The sequence below is a fragment of the Nannobrachium achirus genome (assembly GCF_963921795.1).
Source record: "Nannobrachium achirus genome assembly, chromosome: 19".
NCBI lineage: Eukaryota > Metazoa > Chordata > Actinopteri > Myctophiformes > Myctophidae > Nannobrachium > Nannobrachium achirus.
The window spans coordinates 5,992,005-6,012,544 of record NC_137826.1 but is presented as its reverse complement, the minus strand read 5'-3'; the positions used below and the strand labels follow the sequence as shown (position 1 = coordinate 6,012,544).

The following is a 20,540-nucleotide window of genomic DNA, read 5'->3' as shown; positions in this document are numbered from 1 at the left end:
TTGGACTCCTCATACATAGAAGATAGCATGAGGTCAGTCCGTTGTCTCCCCAGGTTGGCAGAGGGAATGTAGCGCCCAGGATTACAATTAGATAATTGACAAAAAATGGGTTACAAAAAACGTGGCATAAAAAGTGTTTGCTAAATGCCTAAATTGTAAATACAGATACAAACCAACAAAGCAGACAAAGAGGGAGGTACAAAGCTAAAAGAGCTACTACAGCATGACAATGACACCAGGGGGGAGTGGCAACGGAACGGAACCAAGACAATGGTTGGCCTGGACTCACAGAACACCGGAACGCTGCCAAAACAAGCCCACATCTACTGTACTGTACTGTACTGTGCTGTACAAGCTCACAGGACATTGTGAGAAGATCATGTTATCTTTGCTGTCTGGGCAGAATCCTCGTAAATCCATATTTGAACCCATTCAGGCTTAGAATTATTTAATGCTTTAACTATTGAAAAACAGCAGATCTACTCTAAGCTCACAGCGCAGCTGCGAGCTTGTAGATCTGCTATTTTTGGAGAGGGGATTTTTTTTTTTTTTTTTGCATTAGGCAGAATGTCCTATTGCAATTATTTTGAGTAACTAATGTCTAGAAAATGTGCAATTTGTGAAATTGCAAGTGTGGTTGCGCTGTGGTTCAAATCATATTTGAGTCCGATTATTTTGGGGGCTATGTTTGTTTACCAGTAAGTGCTGCATCTTGTGCATTGTAATGCATTACTGGGCTGATTTGACCTATGTGGGACCAGAGCCTGCTTTCAGTGGGTCAATGAACAAAGTTTATCCAGATGCCTGGGGATCCCCATATATGAGTATAAGAGGGTATACATGAGTATAAGGGGGTACCCTAACAGGGCATCTATAAACCCTAACAGGGCCTAACAGGGCATCATGGGTATGCCCATACTGTATATGGACATTTTATTTATTTTATCCTTTATATATATCCATATACATATATGGACTTAATATTAACGTTTTCGGGGAATGCCATATATGGACATATATGGTCTCATGTGGTCTATGATGTCATACATCTATAGTCATCTCCATATTTGGGAAAAGTTGATTTTTTTATTAAAGTCAGTGGGGATAAATTAATTCACTAATAAATTAATATCAATTAAACACAACTTTTCTCTTACAAAATGCAAATTGCAAATTCCTGATGAAGCCGATCGATTTGACATATGGCACGAGTGTGTGGCGCGAAAACCGTGGGAGGAGTAGGGGTCAAACCTTTAGTTACTCTAGAAACAGAGAATAAAGTTTCCCCAGAACTAGAAACAGAGAATAAAGTTTCCCCAGAACTAGAAACAGAGAATAAAGTTTCCCCAGAACTATAGTCTGGTTGCCCTGTAACTTGCCCAACACTGGTTACTTTACACTACTGCATAAAGACCAGCAGTGCTAGAGGCCCCTGAAGACTAGTGAGACACAGTGACACACTGTCCACAGAGTGGTTGTTCATGCAGTTGTACGTTACCTGTGCTGAGCAGCAGCAGGACCTTCATACACAGGTACTCATCATAGGACACCTGCAGACGCACAAACTCGTTGGAGATCTTCAGCATCTGCTCACACTGCTCTGTCATGTACGGCAGCTTCATGCGCTCTCTGGAGGAAGCAAGGAGGGAAGGAAGGAAGGAAGAAAAAGAAAGAAGCAAGATTACACAAACATAAAAAGGAACCACAGTTAAGGTACTAACACTTGTTTTGAGTGCTTTACATACTGCAGTCTGTAGATGTGTATGTGCTAAGTGCTAACATCCTGATTAAAACACCAGTCGAAAGAAAACAATGAAAATAAAGTAAATAACCCACACCATAGACCCCTCCCACTCCACTTAGTGAACTGCTTGACCCTTCAGTCAGATAATCAGGCTAATAGAAAAAAGCCAAAGAAATTGTCAAACGTGGCGAATTTATGATTTACAATGTTCACAATGCGTTGTGAGCTTGTAGACCGGCTATTTTTGGGAATCAGAATAAAGTGATTATGAAGCTGGGTTCAAACCTGAATGGTTCGAGCGGCGTGATTACATACAAAGTCAATGCAAAGACGAGATGACGCGCGACCGGGCGCGATGCGAACAGGCACGAACGGTCGCTTTGGTATCTTCACCCCACTTGGAAAAATCCAACTGAAGCGACCTTCGCTTCACCCCCACTCCACCCATCGTGTCCTGACAGCCAATCAGCGTTGATGTTGTCCGGACACACGGACATGTTTTTGGTGTTTGGAGTTGGGACTCCCTTTTTTCCGAGTGTTTGGCCTTGATTCCAACAGGACATGATTTTTTACCAACGCGGACCTGCACGACCAAAGTGAAGCGATAGAAGCGACTAGAATAGAAGAAATAGCTTCAGGTTTGGACGCAGCTTGAGGCTCCCGGCCGGTTTGTGATTTTGAAAACAATAATGGTCACTCCATTCTACTAAGGAGGAGGGATAAGCTTCTGTCCTGTCCAACTCCTTCAGCGGAACGAGGCTCAAAAGCTGCGTAGGACAGTTACTCATGTACCCGGTAGCAACGCAGCAGACTTATGATAAAGTATTATATCGTTGCTGTTTGTAAATGAACGCTCCAATTTGATCAGCGTCACACGAAAGCATCAAAATCTTCTGGGGGACCTTGGCACAAAAGCTTTTCAGGTGGGGGGCGTTTGCGGCCAATTCCATATCAATGTGTGGGTCCTGGATCGTCTATTTTCACAATAGAACCGTGTTATATACAAAATGTAATGCCTCAACTCTTAGTGCTCTCAGGGTGGGGGGGTCCCCAGTTGAAATATTATTATTTCAGGGGTCGCGGCCTGAAAAGGTACACGTGCAGTGTACAGTACGTACTTGTTGATGACCAGGTCGGGGGCGAAGCAGAGCATGCTGCCGTTGCACTGCTCGTAGGAGCGCCAGCCCAGGCTGAACGACATGAGGAAGAGCCAGGAACACTGGAGCAACGTCATCTGGTCGTCCAGGTGCAGGTTACGGAAGCCTGGACACACACACACACACACACACACACACACACACACACGCACACACACACACACACACACACGGACACACACGGACACACACACACACACACACACACACACACACACACACACACACACACACACACACACACACGTTTTACATGTTTATTTATGTCCACGTAAACAGAAGTACACGGATGCCTTGTACAAAGGACATAAACACTGCCAGCGTGCACATGTCAGACAATAGGAGAACAGACAGTTACAAAGTGCACAGACAGCAGAACATTGTTAAATACAGTACACTGTATTGCCCTACACAAGACACGTGCAGTGCCCCTGATAACCCTTAAGTTCGGATCAGGTCATTTTGACCCGTTTTACATTTTCATTTGCAAGAAAAGAAAAAAAAAAGGTAGAAGATTATTTTTTTACACCTGAATCTCACGGGCCTTAGATTCTTCTGTGATGAATCTACAATTTGTGTGTGGTTTTGGTCAAAAGCACAGATTAATAGACTAGCTCGGATTGCATTGAAGGTGATGGGTGTGAGGGAGCACCCCACCCTTGAAGCAATCTTTGAGGAAAACGTAGTTAAGAAAGCTAAGAAAAGAATTGCCGACCCCTCTCATGTGCTTTACGAACTGCTACCCTCTGGTAGACGTTACAGAGTCCCAGTTAAAAACAAGAAAAGACATCTGAATAGATACAAATAGTCATGTATTCCCATATCCGTTACTCTGTTAAACCGAGGCCGCTAGTGGGGTGTGGTGACTCTAGTGTAATGTAATGTAATGTATGCACTTGACCTGTATGTCAGCACTGTGTGTTTTGCACTATTCTTTGTAATTTTCTCTCTTTCTGTCTGTCTTGTCCTGTTGTATGTTACGTAGCAGCCTGCATGTCCAAGACAAATTTCCCTCGGGACCAAATAAATGAATCTCGAATCTTGAATGTTAAAAATATATAAAAAAAATCTTTGCACTACACCCAAGCTCTTGAGGTAAATGTTTATCCCCCAATAGCATGAAGACTAATTTGAGCTTTGGGATACACAAATAAGTCAGTGTGTCCAAAAACGTAGTTACTGCACTCTGGCTTTGTAGTACAGTGCAGTTGACATACTTGTCAGACACAACGGGCATACAGTAAACCATGGATAAGGGAAACAATGCCTCCTCCAAATTGAGCGGCTTCCAATAATGGCCGATACTGAGCAGTGCATAACAATAAAGCACGCACATCCATTCACTAAAAACCAGGTGACGGTGACGAGGTCAGAATCAACAAAGAGAGAATTATGAAACTGAACAAGTATACCTTTGCTAACTGTCCACGGCCCTCCTTTTGGAGTGGCCAGGCCATTTGAAGGCCCCTCACAGCCAACGTGTGCATCAGTTTACAGCGCAAACTGTAGCCTAGTTGTGAGATGGTCTGCTCTAAATGTTGATATTTCAGCACTTTGTTTAAAAAGGCTTCCTCCACACACACAAGGCCAAGTAAAGTCAGTAGCGGAAGTCACTCAGGTATTCATTTGGCAAAGGTATAGACCAGTTGTTCTCAAAGTGGATTTCGGGGACTCTCTATGTTCCTTTATGGGTCTAAATTGACCCATACAAGTCTGTAACTCTGACAGTGTACACATGGAACTGTCAAAGTTAAGGGGAGACCTTCAAATTTTCAAAGTTTGAGAACCACTGGTATAGACAGTTAGACACCATGCATTTCCACACTGAAGCCTTCATCATTAGTGCTGCTTACCTACTCTATGTATGTACGTATGTACATACTGTTATGTACTGTATGTAGTATGTACTGTATGTATGCCAACTGAATACAAGCTCTTGAAGGACACCCCTGTGAGTGCTGTGCTATACTCTATACTATGAATATGAATGACAGAATAGAAATTACTACATGGCACCCACACAAACAGACCTCCAGGGCACTCAGCGTGCGGGCCTTAACAGAGCTTCTAAATGCCATTTCCCTGAGCTGTTGGTCTTTTCTGAGTGACCTTTTGGCGCAAAGGAATTATACATTTTACATACAGTAAACGAATAAAATAATAAAACGTATGCATAAAACGTATAAAAAGAGTAAAGCCCAGCCTACTGTGCCGATACTATTGCACATTGTCGTTGTCGGGCAGAAACCGTGAATCTCGGCAAAAAAACGTGAAAAAAAACAGCAGAAAACCGTGAATGTTTGTTATATGTTGTCTTTGATTTTGTGTATTTGTATTCGCTCTGGTGGCAAAACGTGTTTCCCTTTGGGGACTAAGCAATAAACACATACCATACCATCTCCATAATGCATCTCTTTCATGTCTTCTCCGTCAAATGAGTGCCCTACCTCGTCACACGACTACAGCGTCACAGAAAAGTCGCAAAAATTGCAGACGTACAAGCTCAAAACGTGTCGCACGGCGACACGGTTTGAGCTTGTGGATCTGCTATTTTTTACACTTTTTAATTTGGATCCTGCAAAGTAACACTTTCAGGCATAATTATGAAGTTTCCGCCCGACAGTGACAAAATATTCAGTTAGTAGAGACACAAACACAGATAGCTTGACCTCAAAGCCATGTCAAAGCCATACAGTAGTGTGTGTGTGTGTGTGTGTGTGTGTGTGTGTGTGTGTGTGTGTGTGTGTGTGTGTGTGTGTGAGTGTGTGTGTGTAGGTGTGTAGGTGTGTGTGTGTGCGCGCGCGGGCGTGCGAGAGAATCTTGTAAAGTAAAATGTTCCAAAAGGGGATTTTAATTGTGGTCTAATGTTGTTGTTTTGTTTGCTTTGGTTGAGACTTCAAAAGAGGAAACTACAGTTAGAAAAAAAAGTCCCCCCTCAGGTATTCACTCTTCAAACCCACAAGGTTTTAAGAGTTATGTAAGGCAGCATTCCTTCTGCCCTGCTTTCTGGGCAGCCTGCCAGACACTCAGGACCACACTCACACACACACACCGTAAGCTGTCTCGTCTCTCACACACACACACACACACACACACACACACACACACACACACACACACACACACACACACACACACACACACACACACACACACACACACACACACACACACACACACACACACACACACACACACACACACACACAGGGTTTTGGAGGTCAGACTAGAAACCCAATGTCGTAGCTTTCATCACTCCAGCCTGATATGGTCGCTGTCTGGGTTGCTTTTCAGGAAGTGAAAAATATAGCAAAAGTAGCAGATCTACACACACTCAAAACAGATCTGCAACTTGAGCTACCTTTGTGCGACACTGAAGTATGACGAATTGAAGATTCATTTATTAATCATATGTACTTAGTTGCGGGCAGTGTTGTGCACACATATAAGGTGCAAAACCTTCTCTCAGGGTTAGAACTAGGTACAACTAACAGCCTTCACTCAGGGTTACAACTGGGTACTACTAGGTACAACTAAAGCCTTCACTCAGGGGTACAACTGAGTACAACTAACAGCCTTCACTCAGGGGTACAACCAACAGCCTTCTCTCAGGGGTACAACTAACTGCCTTCACTCAGGGGTACAACCAACAGCCTTCTCTCAGGGGTACAACAAACAGCCTTCACTCAGGGGTACAACTAACAGCCTTCACTCAGGGGTACAACTAACAGCCTTCACTCAGGGGTACAACTAACAGCCTTCTCTCAGGGGTACAACTAACAGCCTTCACTCAGGGGTACAACTAACAGCCTTCTCTCAGGGGTACAACAAACAGCCTTCACTCAGGGGTACAACTAACAGCCTTCACTCAGGGGTACAACTAACAGCCTTCTCTCAGGGGTACAACTAACAGCCTTCACTCAGGGGTACAACTAACAGCCTTCTCTCAGGGGTACAACTAACAGCCTTCTCTCAGGGGTACAACTAACAGCCTTCACTCAGGGGTACAACTAACAGCCTTCTCTCAGGGGTACAACTAACAGCCTTCACTCAGGGGTACAACTAACAGCCTTCACTCAGGGGTACAACTAACAGACTTCACTCAGGGGTACAACTAACAGCCTTCACTCAGGGGTACAACTAACAGCCTTCTCTCAGGGGTACAACTAACAGACTTCACTCAGGAGTCAGGGGTACAACTAACAGCCTTCTCTCAGGGGTACAACTAACAGCCTTCTCTCAGGGGTACAACTAACAGACTTCACTCAGGAGTCAGGGGTACAACTAACAGCCTTCTCTCAGGGGTAAAACTAGGTACAACTAACAGCCTTCACTCAGTGATGGAACCGCAGGACCTTTGCATGAAGGGGACATGTTGGCCTCCATGACAGGCTACTAGAAACCTTTTTCTGACCCTGTTGGAGGCCACATCAGGGCACCACGGCTCCCATGGAATACTTGGGGTGATTAACCACATCATGTGCCTCCTTTCTCAAGATTAGAACATAACTATGGTTGAACAGTTCAAATTCTTTACTCCAGCCCCCCACCGCCATCACAGACAGACTTCGATAAAGTCTAACATTTTGTGGACTTTACAGTAGGTACTTTGGTAATTTATTGCCTCAAAAAAGGCCAATAAATAATGGACCTTAGTGTGAAAAGGGTTGAGCCACTGGCATGAAGTATTGGGCGATTCATGTGGTTACAGCCCGTGTTGGAAAGACTACTCAATTCTTTAACTTAAGTAAAAGTGTCAAGATTGCAATATAGAAATACTCAGTTACAAGTAAAAGTCCGGAACTCAAAATGTAGTTGAGTACTAAAGAATTGGCATCAAAATGTACTTAAAGTACCAAAAGTAAAAGTACAAAATGTTTGAAAATAGCAGATCTACAAGCTCACAACGTGTCGTGTTGTGAGCTTGTAGACTATTTTCAAGACTCTGTATAAAATAGGGCTAAAGAGGATTAATGAATGTTTTATAATATAATCATTTATATCTGCACTATTAACTAAAGTTTTCAAATAAAAGCAGTGGAGTAAAAAATAATATTTGGATCCGAGACGTAGTGGAGTAGAAGTAAAATTGGAAATTGGAAATACTCAAAATGTACAGACAGCACAAATCCGTGGAGGGGTAGAACGCATGGTAGAATGTAATTTTCTGGCCAGGATTTGGGGATTAAGAGGTTAAGAATCCTTCGCCATGGTAAACACTGTAGCTGAGCGAGGTTACTTCCTGAAGACACCGCAGATAAGCTGTGATTGGCCGGTAGTGTATCATGTTTGTATGATCCGCGATGTGATTGGCCAACGTATACACAACGTATACAGATGATGCAGATGACGTCATTTTGCCGCGAAATTCTCCCCCCCTCACGGCTCATAGAAAACATATAAAGAGAAGGCTTTAGAAGCTGAAAATAACAGAGTGGGTGTTCTAAAACTTTAGCGATTTATCAGTTAGGACAATTTTAAGATTTGTTTTATAAAAAAGGTTACATGGTATAAGTAAATCTACTTGAGTTACTTTACACCAGTGGTTCTCAACCTTTTCAGGCCACAACCCCCCAAATAATCATATTTTAACTGGGGACCTGGGGAAATGTGCACTTAAACTTGACGTTGGGTTGTTTACTGTTGAGTGAGAAAACAATCCTTCACATTAGGTTAATCATCTGGGGACCCCCCCCAAAATAATTTGGGGACCCCCCTGGGTCTCAACCCCCAGGTTGAGAACCACTGCTTTACATCACTAGTCACAGCAGGCTGCTCTTACCTGGCAGCGACTTGGCCCACTTGACGGCGGAGATGACCTGCTGTCCGCCCAGCCGGTTGAGCGTGGTCATGAGCCGCGTGGAGGTGTCGGGCAGCGTGCTGTCGTAGCCCGAGTAGATGATCTCTGGCTCGATGGCCTTGAGCAGGGACAGCATGGTGGGCACCAGCTGGGGCATGGCCTTGGGGATGAGCGGCAGCATCATGTTGCTGGCGCTGGTGGGGGTGACGGCGCCGCCACCGCTGCCGCCCGCCTCCGGCGAGGCGGCCGACTGCTGCACCTTCAGTTTGATCAGCTTCTTGTTTTTCCTCGCTGAGAGAGAGAGAGAGAGAGAGAGGAGAGTTTTTGTTTTTATTATTTAAGTATTTATTAGAGGTTTTCCATAGGAAAGGGTGCAGGTGTGCCGTTTCAACTCTTCCATATTTACTGCTCTTTTCCTGAAAACTTTCTTCAGATGCATTTTTTTCCACAGGTTTCTTTCCCTGTTTTATCTTTCAAATTTTCATGGAGAATGGAGCGTATTTTTGCAGACACTCGCAAATGGCAAGAAACCACTCCATCCCCATTGAAAAGCAGAATCCACCTTCATAGGTAGATTTAAATTTCAAGTCAAAGTTGGTCATAACAATAGCAAAAATAGCTGATCTACAAGCTTAATGTTCTGTAAATTCCCCAAAAATCTACTGTCTTGCCAATGGCAGGACCTGTGAAGTTTTGAAATGGCACATCTGTACAGTTTCATGACAGTACAGTTCACTGAGTACAGTTCAAACTCAGGTAAGGCAAGGCTTATTTCCATTGAGATCCTTCTCTTTAACTCATATAACATTGAATGACAGACGGATAGAACACAGTACTATGCTGCAGATATTTATCAGAAAAGCACAAAAACAAAACAATGCAAAATAAAAGTTATTTACAATAGGAGGGTCAGGGGGAGGGTAAAGTTCCCAGATCTACAAGCACACAATGCTTCGCGATGCGAGGCATCGTGTGCTAGTAGATCGGCTATTTTCACGATTTTAAATCCTTTTTAAAATGATAAATACAAAACAAACGGTTTTGGATATAGGCCTACAATGTTTACATCCGAAAACGATGATATATATATATATATATATATATATATATATATATATAAATCTAATATCTGTTCATCTATTTTATTTTATTTTATGTAACCTTTTTTTCTCTTGAACATTTTCAACTCAAATAACTGCTTCCCGGGGGTCCCTGGAACAAAATATCAGTGGTCAAACACATACATTCTGGCCAGGGGTTCCTTGACATGAAAAGAGGGAAAGATATAGGGTGTTGATTCGTACGTCAGGCCCTTTCATCTTAAGACTTCATGCTTTTGTTAGTTGACCAACAACAGCATATTTTCTTGTTCTTTTCAACAGTACATCGACAACACAAACAGCTTTGCCATATACTGTATGGATTTTCTCTGCATCTTTTCGACTTAAGAAAAGAAGAAAAGTGTAGGGAGTTGGAAAAAATTATGCTTTCCCCATACTCTCTCTCTCTCTCTCTCTCTCTCTCTCTCTCTCTCTCTTAATTCTCTCTGCAACAGTCTCTATGGCAACTAAGAGCTTTTCTGGTGGGAGTCTAGGTGAGGTTGTCTGCTGACCGACGTCCATCACACGCACACGCACACGCACACGCGCACACACACACACACACACACACACACACACACACACACACACACACACACGTTTGTATTTCTATACTCGTGAGGGCATTAAAAGTTTATGCCGAGATTATGAACAGCAACGGGGGGGGGGGGGGGGGGGGAGGTCATTGTTAACCCTTAACCCTAAAGCTGAAAAAAACACTGCAAAAACTGATTTTCAAGAAAGTAAAGAAATACTTGTTTGTAGCATGTTAGTTTTATTTTTGGTTATCTCATTTGAGTTTTAAGCGAGAACAAGCTTGATATGAAACAATTTAGACCAGATTTCTTTTTTAAATCAGGGCATTTTCTGCAGTGAAGAAGAAGATGTACAAGCTCACAACGTGTCACAGCTTGTAGATACCAACCCTAACCCCTAAACCTAAACACTAACACACAATGTCCGTTTATCACATTCTACTAATAGCCAAGTTTAGTTATGGGCCGTGGTGGAAAAAGTACTCACATTTTTTACTAAGTAAAAGTATCAATACTGCAATGTAGAATCACTCTGTTACAAGTAAAAGTCCGGAATTCAAAATGTACTTGAGTAAAAGTACAAAAGTATTGGTATCCAAATGTACTTAAAGTACCAAAAGTAAAAGTATGTTGCGACGCGTTGTGAGCTTGTAGATCGGCTATTTTCAAATAGTCTTGGTATAAAATAGGGCGAAAGTGGTTTATGTATGTTTCATAAGATTATAATTTATATCAGCAAAGTAACTAGTAACTAAAGTTTTCAAATAAATGTAGTGGAGTAAAAGTACAATATTTGGTTCCGAGGTGTAGTGGAGTGGAAGTAAAAGTATTATAAATTGGAAATACTCAAGTAAAGTACAAATAACTCAAAAGTGTACTTAAGTACAGTAAATGTACTTAGATACTTTACACCACTGCTTATGGGGACATTTTGGCCCTTACAAGTATAGCAAAACAGGTATACACTGAGCACGCGCACACACGCACGCACGCACGCACACACACACACACACACACACACACACACACACACACACACACACACACACACACACACACACACACACACACACACACACACACACACACACACACACACACACACACACACACACACCACTTTTCCTTGTCCTCACTCAGCACGCTGATTTGTACAAACTAATCATTGCAATTTCATGTCAGGAGGACATGATAAAAGAATATAATCACGTCCTCTAAACAGCCAGAGAGCTTCAGTAAACAGCCAGCGGTGAGGAGTGAGCTGAGGGCAACACTCTTCCTGTTCACCTCACTCACATCTGTGAACTTGGGACTTTCTACAGTGGCGACGTGCCTGTTGTGAATAAACACGCTCACACGCGCCGTTTTTGTGCCAGTGGCGTCAGTTCAGAAAAAGCTAAGGCAGGGGTATTCAACCTTTTCAGGCCAAGGACCCCTTAGCTGAGAGAGAGATGAAGCAGGGACCCCCACAACCTGTTCATAGATTCCATATAGTTTCATTGTTTGACAGCACACTCATCAGTGTGTTTTGGATTCAGGTCAATTTGTGTTTTCAGATATTTAACCACTTGAACCGTCAATACTTAATAAACTTGACCTTTCACGCAGCGCGAGATCTGCTATCTGCTAGCTTGTAGATCTGCTATTTTTGGCTAAAGTTCTCCCAGCATGGATGCTAGGGTTCAAGTGGTTAATATAAAAAAGGAGAAAAAAAAGTTTCTATCACACAAAGATTTGGAGGACCCCCTGTAGTAACTCTGAGGACCCCCTAGGGGTCCCGGACCCCCTGTTGAAGACGCCTGAGCTAAGGTATGGCAACATGACTGGTGTCTTGCACGTGCGCGAAGGCGCGCGTGCAAGACACCAGTCATGTTGCCATACCTTAGCAACAGGCATGATACATTTATTTTAAGAAGTACATTTCTACGGTTTCTTGGGCTGGATATGGCATTTAAAAGTAACTTTTATTTTCCCCCCTGGATCCAGGGTATGGCAGATGCATACCCCTACCATAACCAATTGACGCCCCTGTTTTGTGCCACGCAGTCTCGGCTCTTGTTTGGCACCAAAAAGTTATCATAATGGAAGTGGTTAATGCGTGTCTTGTAATAATTATTCTACATACTGTAGTAACTACTAGTTACTAGTAATACCATTTTCAAATAATTGTAGATGTAGTGGAGTGGAAGTAAAATAACTGGAAACTGGAGATACTCCAGTAAAGTAATTAAAGTAAATAAAAAGTACAGCGCTGCGTTTTGGAATTCTGCCGACTCGCCGCTCGCGGATGTGGGAGGAGCCCGGCGCCGGGGGAGCGTGTCATTGGCCGTCCATCCGTGGCACTGCCATTCAAATTCTGTCCAATCAGTGCTGTGATTTGCATGGGCCACCTGCCTGCGCAATGCAGGTCCACAGCCAGGGTTTGTTTGTTTGTTTGTGTGACACACGAAAAGACGTCCCCAAGAATCACACAAACCCACTTTATGTGATGATTATGCAAACATGGCAGGTGCACCCGGAGGCAGTTCTCTAAGAAAATGACACCACTGCTGTCCCGAAATTGTATTAACTTAAAGCTGCACCGAGTGCCGCGCTGCGAGCTTGTAGATCTGCTATTTTTGAAAAGTCGTGAAAATGTGTGCACGTTTTTGAATATGTGTATTTTTTTAAGCGGACATTTGTACTCAAATTTTGCTTCTGGGGGTCCCTGGAACTAAATATTTTGAGATAGGGGTCCGTGGCCAAATACATATCATTTTGGGGGTCCTTCACATGAAAAGGTTTGAGCACCACTGACATAGAAACATAGGTTTTTTCAAAAAACCTTAGAAGGATTTGAAATAATTATTCAGACTCCGCACACATTTTCTAGATTAAAAAAAAAAATAGCAGATCTACAAGCTCGCAGCGCGGCACTCGGTGCCGCGCTGCGAGCTTGTATATCTGCTATTTTTCAATAGTTAAAGCACAAAATGTGAGTGAATCCTTGTACCCAGGGCCCAGAATTTGGTGTGCCACCCCTGGATCCGACACTCTCCAAGCTTGCGGATCTGATCTACTTTTGACGCTTTTGGGTATTTGAACCCTAAAAAGTAACATGAGGACATACGAGGTTTCCACCCGACGCTTTGGAGACACAGCACTGCACAAATTGTCAGAGAGGCCACCACCACAGCCCATGTGTTTATTTTAATTTTGTATTTTTTTTTTTCAATTTCCCCCAGCGGTCCCCATAGCAACAAGAAGAAACAGGGCCAACACAGGCAGGAGGGTATTGGATCAGCGGTACGTGATTGCCTGCAGCCTAACCCTGCAAGGCCCAGCGTTGCTTTTTGGCAACGTTTTTTAAATCATTTTTAAAAAAATGTTATAATTAGTTTTCCTGTTCTTTTTTCACATCAACATCACCATTAAATCCTATTGTTTAGTATTACAATGCCATTGGCCACGATATTTGCATATAAATACCCCTCACAGAGACTGACATTCACACCTCGCAGAGAAGTTGAAATTCCAGCGTCTGGACGAACAACATCTCACTTTTTAACTGAAGCTATTCCTCACTAAAACATAAGTAAAATGTCTGTAATATTATTTTTCGTGATCATTAGAATGTCTAGAACATGTGCATATGTTAATATTGTGAAAGATATCCCCAAAATGCAAATTAGAGCATGATTTATGATTTATGATTTATGGCTATAAAACCTTACAAAAACATGATTAATTTTTTTAAATGACATTTTCCTGTGATTAGGACTCCTACAACACCATCTGATTTTTTTATTTATTTTTTGGCCAGTAGAAATTAATTCGGGCCTTGCAGGGCTAAGGGGCTCAACCTTGAGACAGACATGCCTGCGTCACGCCGTGGTCTGAACTGAACGAACGCCTGCTGCTTCCATCCCTCCTGGCTGACGCATCCCGGCGTTTCTGGTGTCGTCCAAACCACAACAATGGCTCCACTATTTTAATAGTGGAGCCACTAGACAAGATCTAGATTTTGTACTTTTTTTTCCCATTTGCATGTCTGAACTTATTATGTCGAAAAATCTATCGAATTTCCGACACTTGTTAAAGGACAACTTTAGTTTTTTATAACAAGGGTTCATATTTTAGATTGTAATTAAAGAATATAAAAGATGAGTGTTAAAATTATTTCATTTACTTCTTTCTATTGTTTTAGAGATTCTTATTTCAGTGGTTGGGGGCATGCATACAAGTGGCTAAATATGTAATTTGACAGAGAATAAGCCCATTCCCAAGGTACAACGCATCCTTTCATGGTTGGATGTGACTTATGGGGGCTAGAAGTGTTACTGTAAATAGCAATAAAGAAACTGCTGGCTTGCATGCCCCCATGCGTACGCATGCCCCACATTTTAGCACGGTAAACGCGATAAAACAATAGAATGAAGCAAATGAAAACATTTTAACACTCACGTTTTCTTTTCTCTAATTACAATCTAAAATATGAACCCTTGTTGTAAAAAAACAAAGTTGTCCTTTAAATGCCACACTGAACTTAGGCTGGTCGAGCCCGGACATTCTATGACCCAGAAGGGCGGGGATACAAGACGGTCTCTGTTTGTGTCGGGAGCTGGCCAAAGCTCTTAATTGCTAACTTTGCACTTCAAAGGGGTTGCGAACTGAGGTAATTGATTGTGGCCATAAAAGTGTCAAGAGTTCATCAGTGATCTCTCTCAATGAAAGCATCAAAGACAACGACCTGTTTGATGCCTGTCGTAGAGTGGAGGGTGAGGGGGGATGTGTTTGTAATATACACACAGACTCGCCTGATTGGCTGAACCACAGTTACTGGGGGCTTTACCCACGCTTTTCTTCTTGAAATGCCTGGATCCCGAGGCTACACTGAACTAAACAAGTCAAGAACATAATCAAGTTAACACCCAAGGGGCCAAACTCGTTCAGTAACGAGATAAGGCCACTAGAGGTCGCTCTGCCAAAAGGAGTTGTCTCGTTCCTCAACGAGACAACAAAGGGTTAACTGTGCAGAGTGCTGCGCGCATGTTGTGTTCCCTGTGAATGACCCTAGTCCAGGGGTCCTCAAATACAAATCTTGAAGGTCCAGAAATATTTTTTTGAAACAGGTCCGGGTCCGAAAAAAAGGCGAAGGCGAAATAAGGCAGACACATTTATACAGTATGTACTGTATGTATGTATGTTTATTATAATCATTAGAATTGTTTATTTTAATTATTATTATTATTATTATTAAGGAACTTTGGAAATCTCAGTTGGAACTGTTACCCCTGCTACCCGATGCCGGATAAGCGGTTGAAGATGAATGGATGGATGGATGGATAATTATTTATGCATGTAGAGTAGGCTACATTATTTACCATTTATTGTGTAGCAATAAAACACTGGCTTATAGTTTAATTATTGGAAACTAAAGAGCCTAAATGCAATACCAATATTAGGCTTGTCGTTCAGAATGGAAAATAAAGTGGAACTTAGCGTGAGGGGGAGAGGATTACTTGACATTCAGTTGACACCAGGCCTGGAATTTCGTCATTTTAGGGGCAAGGCCAGTTGGCCTTTAGTGTTGTCAAATTTTTGAGGGCACAAAGGCCAAGTGCCAGGGCAGGAAGGCCATCAATTAAAACAATGATTTTAAGTCCACGCCAGTCATAATTAATTTAGCTTAAACATTAAGGAAGATTACATTTTTAATTAGGCTAATGTAATACCTTTCAATTAAATAAATATCAAAAAGCTGTTTATTTATGTTTTTCCATGTGCAGCGGTGTAAAGTAACTAAGTACATTTAATTAAGTATTGTACTTAATTTGTTATTGTAATTTTGAATAACCTTTAGTTACTAGTTACTTTGTATATATAAATTATAATATTATTATATACATGAACCACTTTAGCCCTATTTAGGCTGTTTTTCAAAAGCTGTAGGATCAAAACTAATTTATTTTATTACATAAATTTAACTTAAACATGTTGACAACAGTCCTTATTAATCATAAAAACTAATTCAGTATCACACATTGCTTTTTCTTAGTTTCCTAGGCCAATTACCAAAAAGCAGACCATTTTACCTGACTTCACCCTATACTTTGCGCTTCCAAAAAGTGTCCCAATTTATCTGCCTTCACCCTATTGTTTTACACGTAACAGCGTAGCCTACTTTGCGCTTCATTGCAGAGCTGCTGCTGTACAGTCTCAGTCTTCATTTGGATCAACGGATTTACAATCTTTTCTTTCTTGCACAAACATGTGATTTAAAGGGGAGCTTTAGCAACACAGAGCACATTGGATATACAGCTCGTTTTGTGTTGACGGCACGGCACTCACAGCAGGCAGCGGCTTGAAAAAAAAGAAAGAGAGAGAGAGAGAAAAACTTTCACTCTCTTGCTTGGACACAACGGGAGACAAATGTGTGTCCGTCCATGCAGTGAGCAACTGGAAAGCTGGTGTATCATATTATCAAAACTAACTAGCACAGCACACAGGTGCAGCCAATGACAGTGTGACATTAATGCACATTGTCGTGAAATACAGACAGACTAGCAGCAGAGCTCCGTTTGAAGATTCGTTCGCACATCCGGATTTATTCAACAGGCTGCGTTAGATTTAACTCCCGTTTAGCCCGGTGATGCTTTTGTGTTGTATAAACACTGTGTAGCGGGACTCCGGCGGCTGCTACGAGCATAAATCGAATCTACTACTGGTCATATAAGCAGCTCAACCAATCAGGCACTGCTGTCACCGTAATGACTGGAAAATCGCGCAGATGGAAAACGGTGAAATGAAGTTAACGGACTGCTGTGGGCGCCGGGGCACCACGGCCACTGTGGCCGTTTGGGCATGTAATTTTTCGAGGGGCACACGGCCAAAGAGAGGGGCAACGACGGCCATGGCCGTCGTGGCCGCCGTGAATTTCCTGCCCTGGTTGACACACGTACTGCACAAGCCAGACTGTGCTGATTGGTGATTGCCTATGTCAAATGACCGGTCAAATCACGGTCAACGAGTCATAGTTATTAACCTAACACAGCCTAGGATAGCTGGCAATAATATGCAACGACACATCACATTGTTAAAGACGCATGATCACGCATCGCGACCATTTCTCGTCTATGCAAGCAGTTGGAGCCTTACATCGTGGATTTTAATGTGTTGCTGTTGTCCTCTCCAATTGAACAGCCAAAGGTAGAAGATCTCTAAGTTATTAATCCAGTGGGAGCAATGGTTTCCAAGAGGTTTTAGCAACTTTTTTCAGGCAGCGAGCGGCATGAGTGTGTGGAGAGGGGAGGGGAGGGGGGAGCAGCTGCAGAGCAGACGTCGGAGGGAAGGAAAACCTTTGATCTGCAAGCCCACTGCACGTTGCATCCGCGACGCTTTGTGGGCTTGCAAATTGGCGGAGGGGTGTGTCTTGTGAGCCTGTGTATGTGTTTGAGCGAATGAGCACATACACACACCCACGCACACACACACAAACGCACATCACACACAGTCAGTCCGATACAACTGTGCGGAGATTTCTCAGTAATGTGCCGCGGTCCGGTCGGAGGTGCCCCGCGGTCCGGACATGGACCGCGGTCCGCCTATTGAGGACCCCTGCCCTAGTCCATACGTCACAACGTGGCTCGCAGAGAGAGAAAATGGCACAACTAGGCTGCATTGATTTCCATTCTAGGCTGAAACATAAAAAGGGCTTTATCTATGAATGAGGTGCAAAGAACGCCAGGGAAGCAGAGATCTGATTGTTTTCACGGCGACACTTTACAGCGATGGTCGGCCCCGGTTTGGATTTTAGTTTCGCGAGCGTTTTGTAAACAAATGGATTTTCTTCCTCAATCGTCAGTGGACACTCACGTGCACACGCACAAAGCTTCCGAGGCTCTTCATAATAAAGCGTGAGTGAACGGCGGCAGCAGCAACAACAGTCCCATGTGTTAATACTGGAGATGTGGTGTACGTTATGGATTTCTACATAGAGAGGGCAGAGAGGGAGAGTTTGGACAAGGCAATTCTCTAGAATGCTGACTTCAGGTATTTCGGTGCTTACCTTCCAGGTTCATGCCGGCCTGCAGACACTTGCGGAAGCGGCACGCCGGACAGTTCTTCCTGCGTATCTTGTCGATGATGCAGTCGTTCCTCCCTGCACACAGGTAGTTGTGTTGTCCTGTGGAGAACGGACAGAGAGAGAGAGAGAGAGAGAGGGACACTGGTTAGAGAACTGTGAAAAGGATGAGCCATAGAACAGTGTTTTTAAACTTTATTTTTACACTTCAAGGTCTGGGCATTTGATTTTGACTGGCCCACCACGGGCCACCAATATATAAAGAATTATATATTTTTTAGACAGAATGAAGTTATCATCTTATCTTTAGTTTAATTACATTACTATTACAGTACATAATCATCCAGGGAGGGAAAACTACATGCACTCATTCAGAGTAGCAAAGATGAGCCTCAGCAAGCACAGAGAAGTTGACGACGAGAACCAAAAATGGACTGATGCTTTCGCTTTCATTTTACCATCTCATTCAAATTCAATACCACCGTGTTTAATTTGCCAGAAAACAGTGTCAGTTGTTAAGATGGACAATATAAGGTGTCAATGAAAGACAGAAGTTATCAAGTATCATTAATGTTGTCATTTTATCAACTGGCCCTTTGCCATTTTTGAAATGTGGCCCACATGTTCAGCTATTTGAGTATCCCTGCCCTACTTGACCAGCATTTCAAACTCGTAGATCTGCTACTTTTGCTCTGTTTGTAATCCTGAAAAGTAACAGTTTTGGACATACAGTATGAGGTTTCCACCCGACAGAGACGAGATCTATTCTAATAATCTACTAAATCGATTAACTCTGATTTAAGCACTCAAAGGGATGTTTCACTTTCAAAAAAACTTTTGGTCATTTTATCGTCTAGACGTCTAGTCAGGCTTTTGTGAACACCCTGGACAGATTTTAATTTGCTTGATTCATTTGTTCAGACACTCAACGACACTTCAAACTCCATTTTAACCATGATAAAGTCATTGAAAACACCTTTTTTTCTTTTTTCTGGTGACTCATACTGCCCTCCTATTACACAAGCTGGCTGTGTTTTTTCGATAACCTTTTTGATTTATTTCTTTAATCATTTTCAGTCGTATTACATTTTTTCCATTTTCCTCCAAAAAGATTAAAAATAAATGAAAAAAGTTATCGAAAAAACATCTGTCCAGGGTGTTCACAAAAGCCTGAGTAGACGATAAAATGACCAAACATTTTTTCTTTTTTTTTAAAAAGTGAAATATCCCTTTAAGCCCTATTTTATACGTTGTACAACGGTTGTCGTTTGAAAAAATATTCTATAATAATGATTAAATGGATTAGTTTGATTAAACTGGAGATCTGGACAACAAGTGTTGTGTCAGATGATGTTACGGTGAACTGGACACCGCGCTGACCACCCTGCCAGGTCAGCACGCTCCGGATGTCAGGATGATCAGGACGGTTCATCATGACATTACATTATTAGTCCTGCCTGCAGGGCCGTGCAGAGAACGTTAGAGAGGCAGGGGCTGACATTTCTAACAGGGCCTTTTGGTGGAAATACCGAAAATAGCTGACCTCCAAGCTCACAACGCGTCGCAGCGCGACGCGTTGTGAGCTTGGAGGTCGGCTATTTTCGATGCTTGATTTTTACACAGAGAGGGCAATTCTTTCAACATGAGATGCTAATGATGTGCTGTTTAAACTCTTCAGTATTGTACTGCTCTTTTCCTGAAAATATCATGCAAATGCAGTCTTTTGCCTTTCTAACTTTTATGGAGAACGGAGTGTATTTTTGCAGAAACTCGCAAATGTTAAGAAACCACTTCATTCCTATTGAAAAGCAGAATCCACCTTCATAGGTAGATTTAAACTTAGTAAGAGAAGGTCATAAAAATAGCTGATCTACAAGCTCAATGTTCTGCAAATCCCCTGAAAATCTACTGTCTTTCCAATGGCAGGACGTTGCATGTGAAGTTTTGAAATGGCACATCTGTACATTCAAGTTCAGGAGAGTTTGGACAAGGCAATTCTCTTGAATGCTGCCCTCGGGTATGGCATGGAAAGAGGGCAATTGCATTTCTTTCACCATAGTATAAACTACATTCATGTAGTCTGGAGAGGGCACTTTTTACAGACGGGTAAAAGGCTCAAGCCCCCTTTGATGTCTATGTGT

At 42.5% G+C, this 20,540-nt stretch overlaps 1 protein-coding gene across 1 annotated transcript in view; it reads right to left on the bottom strand.

The window, feature by feature from the left end:
- The window catches only part of LOC308304164 (glucocorticoid receptor-like), a 185,362-nt gene that overhangs the window by 14,591 nt on the left and 150,231 nt on the right, over positions 1–20,540 (bottom strand). Inside the window, exons 6-9 of the mRNA XM_080748723.1 lie at positions 18,385–18,501; positions 8,684–8,992; positions 2,863–3,007; positions 1,499–1,629 (exon numbers count right to left, since the gene is read on the bottom strand). Coding sequence (XP_080604849.1) covers positions 1,499–1,629; positions 2,863–3,007; positions 8,684–8,992; positions 18,385–18,501 — 702 coding nt within the window. The remainder of the gene's footprint in view (positions 1–1,498; positions 1,630–2,862; positions 3,008–8,683; positions 8,993–18,384; positions 18,502–20,540) is intronic.